Raw genomic sequence first — 6,136 nt, forward strand, 5'->3', positions numbered from 1 at the left:
TCATTCTAATATACTGATTTGCTGATTATCAATTTTTAAAACAGTTGAGTAAATTTTTTTTTTTCAGGATTCTTTGATGAATAGAAAGATCCAAAGATAAGCATTTATCTGAAATAAAAAGCTTTTGTAACATTATACACTATTCCATTCAGTATAATTTTTATTATTTTTTTGGGAAAGAAATTATAGAAATTAATACTTTTATTTAGCAAGGATGCTTAAAATTGATCAAAAGTGATGATAAAGGCATTTATAATGTTACAAAAGATTTCTATTTCAGATAAATAGTGTTCATATCGATATCGGAATTATATCGTATCGACCGAAATTAAGAAATATATCGTGATATCAATTTTGGCCATATCGTCCAGCCCTATCTTGAACACCTTCTATTTTTCTTGGGATAGTATGCATCTGAAGAAAAGAGAAAAGTACTTTCTGTACCTCTGTCCTTGACTTGCAAATTCTCAGATCAAATCTGGATATACCTACTACATTCATCATTCCATCATTTTTGTGTATGCATGTAAACTATATAGCATTTAACATAACACTTTATGTTAGCATCCTGTACATTTAAAATCCCCTTTATATGTGTGTGTTTAGCATGTGGCAATGAGTGGGATGTGGCTGGAATATATCATCTGAAATCTGCATAGGATGCTCTTTAAGAGCATGTGCGGTGTGTGGGAATAATTGCATGGCATGTGGCCTGATTCTGAATGAATGCTCCTTTTCTCCCCTGCTGAGCTAAGTGATCTGAGTGTGTGTGTGTCAGGGGGAGCAGAATATATAGTGATGCTTTACTGTCATCAAATGAATTTAAATGGCTCCTTGGGCATTATCTTTGCCAGCTTTTTGGGTTTGTTTAAAAGGGAACAAGTGTGGGATCTGCTGAGCTCACACACCCTTATGCACACACTTTCTTATTCATGGACTGGCGTCTATTTCCATTCGACCGCTGAGCTCTGTTGGCTTAGTTGGCTGTAGTGTTATGAGATTAGGCTGTGACATTTACACATGAAGATCATCACACCATGCATACAGTACAACCTTTTGCCTAGACATCTCTCTGCCTCTCTTCCCATAGCTGATGATGTCCAGACTGTTTCTGTCACTGTAAAGTTACAGATTACAATTTGATATTGATATTTAAATTGTAACACTAGGTTGTTTTGAAGCTATGGCCTAGCAGTTGGTGCTCATAGCTCCTATCCGTTGAGCTAATTTGGGCAATGTGGATTTCCTGAGGATTTTTGTCTCTTCTTTCTCCATATAGGGAACTATAAAGTGGCAAAAGGGCTAAAATAACAATGAAAACAAATAAAAACTCGTACAGAAGTCCACATACTTTGTAATGTTTTATAACAGAGACAGTTTGAGAGAGTCAATCCCTTCAATTTTAATTTTGTGTGTCCATGGAAGTCACTTCTGCTACCTCAAACTCTCACTGAAGATGAATGACTTCCAGTTGCTTTGTTGCTACAAATCGCTGACAGTGTATACATTCATAATGGGAGTAAAACTGGAAGATCCTACTGAGTGAAGATGAACAGAGACATTATTTCTACCCCAAGGGTTAAAACTGATACCCCCCATCTATGATATATGAGATAAATAAATTAGTAACGCTAGCACATGTTTACAGTACAGTCAGTCACTCAACTGATTTTCTCACTACAGTAAATACGCCTTGTGTGTGAGAACAGTTGTGTGTTTTATGTGTGTGAGAATGGCAGACTGTTCCCGGCCTGGCTGCAGGTGGCTAAATTTAACCTGTGTGAAATAAATAAAAAATGAGTTGCAGGACAAATGTGTGTGTAGAGAGGGGATAGTTTTTGGGGATGGGGGCAGCGGGTTCACAGGCTGTTGACTTGAACCAGTGGGGTCCGGATTACAGCTGCTTTAAATACCTGCGCTGATTTCTCGCACAGACACGGGAAAGTTTCAATATCGTAAATGTGTTTAGGAAGCGATATGTTGCATTCAGCTATGTAGATCTGAAGATGTTTATAGTTTGAGAGATCACTCTTGAGAGACAAAACAAGAGGGAGAGAGATGGGGAGGGAATTTGAGGTCAGAGGGTCCAACAAGACCTCCTACTTCTGGTCTCCATCTGCTCTTACTGATATTTGAATTTGAGCATATTTACATTTAGCTTTAATATTGATTGATTTATATTTACTCATTGAACTGTTAGAAGCAGAATTTCCTACAGAATTCTGTTTTGGTGTTATTTAAAATGGTTAAATTGTAGTTATGTAATGTTCTGATTTTGATACTGAATTTGATTTATCTTAAATAAACAGTGTTTTTGCTTAATTTAAAGCCAAACTCGCATCAGTCATGTCAGTTAATTTTTTTTTGGTCACAATAATTCAAATTTATAGTGATAAAAAAACAAATAATTCAAAGAACCCGCTCATAAGAGTCATTTGTTCATCAATTGGACTAGTGTTGTTATCGTTAACTAAAACTTAAAAATAGTTTTTGTTAATTGAAATAAATAAAAAATGAAATAACAAAAATATTAGGTGGAGAAAAAAAAAAATGTTGCATTGTCAACTAACTGAAAAAATACAGTACTAAAACTGAAAAAGTACTAACTGAAAAAGTATTAAAATTACTAATACTAAAAATGAAAAAAGCCAGAAAAAAAAAACAATTTTTAAAGAATTCAAAAGTACATAAAATTACTAAAGCTGAAAATGAAATTAAACTGAAAATATAACAAAGTGAAATCTAAATATTAAGAAACACTGTAATAGTATATAAAAATGTTGTTAAAGAGCACTGTTCGACTATAACGGCATAACTCTGAAGATTACTGTACACACTGAATAAAGTCAAGTCGGATCCGAATTTGAGAAAAAGACATATAAAATATATTCAGTTCCTCCCTCTGCTCATTCATCTCTCTGTGTCTCTGTTGAGTGTTTGTCCCGTGACCTCATGGCTCTTTTTTCCCTCCTCGTTCATTGGCGCTGTTTTTTCTGCCTTTCCGAATCAGAATGGGAGATCCATGGAATTGCCAAGCTTCCTCTTGCTTAATTAGCTCTGTGAAATTCAAGCTGCCTCTCTGACCTCCGCACACACACACACACACACTCTCACATGACTCTGGCTCTGTGGCATCAGTGTGAATGTGAGAATCAGCGAGAGGGGGAAAGAGATCTCTTGTCTGTTTTGAGTCTATTTATACACATGACGAAAGCAGACCACCCGACACGGTGCTCTGAGAGTCTGGATACGAGCAGCTGAGCTCAAGTTCACTCCAAGGTTTCCACTGCGCTGTTACGCTGATGTTTCTGTAGTCAATATTGCACCTTTGTTTTAGAGGTGGTGTCTCTGAAGCACTCAGTGGTGACAGTAAAGTAGGTCAGGTCATTTAATGTCATTATCCAGTTATTGGTGACATGAAACTGGACACATATTTTACAGTCTCCACTGGGCCAAAATTTGAAAAAAAAAAACTAATCTAATAGTGTAAATTATAAAAGGAATCTTCTAACTTTATACCATTATAAAAATATAAATAAATAAAAAATAACAGTAGGGATCAAACTCTGCAGTTCATTTGTTGTTTACTTAATCAATACAACCAATAGAAAAATTAAGTAAACATCACATTTCATTTCTTGTGAAATTATAAAATTCTAAACTTATTGGACTACACTGATTTTGCTGTATGTTTTTTAATCACTAAAAAGAATCAGCTCAGAAGAGTCATTTGTTTGTGAATCTGACTACACTGGTTTCACTTTACATTTTTGATTCACTAAAAAGAATCAACTCATAAAAGGCATTTGTTTATGAATTACTACTTAATAGGAAAACAGTGATGAATCTTTTCAGAGTAGAAGTTTGTATTCAGTGCATTGACCAATCAGAAGCCAGGGCTGGAACCAACAGTTTACACTTTTTTAGGGTATTTCCAAATGCTGTTTGGAAAAACTACTTGACCCAAGCAGCAATTGTTACTGTTGTAGTAGATATAGTTTTTATCATTGGTTGGTATCATTGTTTTTTTTTTTTTTTTAACCATCAGGGTGAGACAGCAGCGTAAACATGTTTTCTGCTGTTTTGCCCACAGCCGGTGAATTTGTAAGAACAACAGGAAAGCACCTACTCCCCCCGTCTCTCGCTTTTTCTCTGTCTTCACTAGTTGGCCATGGGCAAACAGATCTGTCAGCACTTAACTGGAAGAGTAATACATTGTAATACCACACAGAGGGAGGTATCAAAGAGCAGGAAAAGATGAGGCACTTTACGACCGTAAAAACGCTTGACCTCTTGCTGGCCCCTCCTCCCTGACTTTACCCAGCTCTCTGTGAGACAATGCAGCCCTACTGATGTTCATGGGAATTACTTCCATCCCTGTTGGAGTGGATGTTGTGATATCGGGCTCACATGCGGAAGTGTTCGGAATGTGTGCGGGCAGTCCAGATAATGGGAGCGATTATGGCGTGCCGTATAGCCGATGGCCGTGAATCAAGGGTTTGTTAAGTGTGTGTGAGAGCGAGTCTCGCTCTATGAAAACACCTCTTGTTCTAGGCAGATGAAGAGCAGGAGGAGGAGATCGGAGGGGGGCAGTGCTAGAGTATGGCCAGGCAAGACAGGCCCATGAGGGGTTTGTGTTTGCAGAGACTTCCGCCCAGTGTGAGGCCTACATGCAAATGAAACCTCACAAACAAGTTCAACGGGTGAGCGGTCAGGATAGCGATTTAGTCTTGTAAACAGAACCCAGACAGCAGCAAGAGAGAGAGAAGCAAACTGTCAAATGCCACTTTAATATTTACATTTCAAACATGAAGTTGATGTCATTTTTTTTTCTCTTATGAGACCATTCACACAGGATGAATTCTTGCATTCTTGCATTAATTGTATAAATAGTTTACATGGTAATGTGCACACACAAAACTATTTTATATGAACTATTGGCCACATTTTATAAATTAATTATCTCGTTTAAGTTAAATAGTGGTCATGTTGTAGTCATTTATTCCCTTGTTTAATTTAATGAAATGATGGCCATAATTTAACTAAAAAGAGTGAAAACATGTCCACAAATTAAGAATTAATTCGAACTACATATTATTTTTCCCTGCACATCTTGTGCGGGACACTGTACTGATGGATAACATTAAAAATACTGTGAAATGTACTTTGGTAACCCTTAAAAAGATATTTTCTAAAGTTTACAAGAACCTTCTTGTAGCCCACTGGGGGTCCCGATATTCCAGTTTGATCCCCCCTGCCCTATTCCAACTTAGCATGCAGAAACACTCAGATTGGTTCCCTTAAAAAGTGTAAGCAGAAGGTTGAGTTGCATGGTAGTGGATGTGTTGTATTTTAGTGCTCTTTCCGTCAGCTGCATAGTGCTAAATGTCAGTGAGTGTTTCCCTCGGCTGTCTCTGAGCACCTGCCACTTCTGTTGCTCGTAGCAAAAGAGTGCACATTCCTTACTTGGTAAAGGAGAGAATGAGAGAGAGGGAGAGGGAGAGGGAGCGAGGGGACATGTAACCTTTTATCCCCCCTAGCCAGCTTCATTCTTCATGTATAAATCACATACGAATGGTCATGGAAAAACACACACCACTCTGTGAAAAGGGAAGATTTTCCAGACAAGGCACAGAGGAATATGATAGTATTTCAGAAAAATGCTGAAACATTAGTGAATGCCCATAAATGGCTGTTGTGTTATATGACAGCAGCGTGATCTTGTTGATCTCAGGGAACATTGTGTTTTCTTTCTCTGTCTGAATATTTATAGACATCGCATTAATGTGCTTCTCTCTCTCTCTCTCTCTCTCTCTTATTTCTTGCAGACTAAACAGAGCCAGTCTCCTCATTAAAGCTCCTTCACCTCTTCTCTCCATCGAGAGGAGGAGAGGAGGCGCTTGTGTGGACAGATGGACCACGTTGCTGCTGCTGCTTCAGCTCTCCGCTGATCTTTAACCTCCCGAATCCATTCAAATGGCAGTCGTCACGGCAACACGGACACTTGACCCCAGTGCGAGGCATGACGATGACTCACAGACACAGAGGCGGGACTTCCTGTCCATCTGTTACTCACAACAATCTCTTCCCTCAATTTTTGTGTTACGGACCTTTTTCACTGGTTTTGTTACGAGCT

General features: G+C 38.0%; 1 protein-coding gene across 1 annotated transcript in view; it reads left to right on the forward strand.

Annotated features, from left to right (window-relative positions):
• LOC107702923 (insulin receptor substrate 2-like) overlaps window positions 1-6,130 on the forward strand; it is a 13,350-nt gene extending 7,220 nt beyond the window's left edge. The window contains exon 2 of the mRNA XM_016505373.1: window positions 5,829-6,130. Coding sequence (XP_016360859.1) covers window positions 5,829-5,833 — 5 coding nt within the window. The 3' untranslated portion in view covers window positions 5,834-6,130. The remainder of the gene's footprint in view (window positions 1-5,828) is intronic.
• Window positions 6,131-6,136: the final 6 nt, after the last annotated feature.

The sequence above is a fragment of the Sinocyclocheilus anshuiensis genome, unplaced genomic scaffold (genome assembly GCF_001515605.1).
Source record: "Sinocyclocheilus anshuiensis isolate Anshui unplaced genomic scaffold, SAMN03320099.WGS_v1.1 scaffold1094, whole genome shotgun sequence".
NCBI lineage: Eukaryota > Metazoa > Chordata > Actinopteri > Cypriniformes > Cyprinidae > Sinocyclocheilus > Sinocyclocheilus anshuiensis.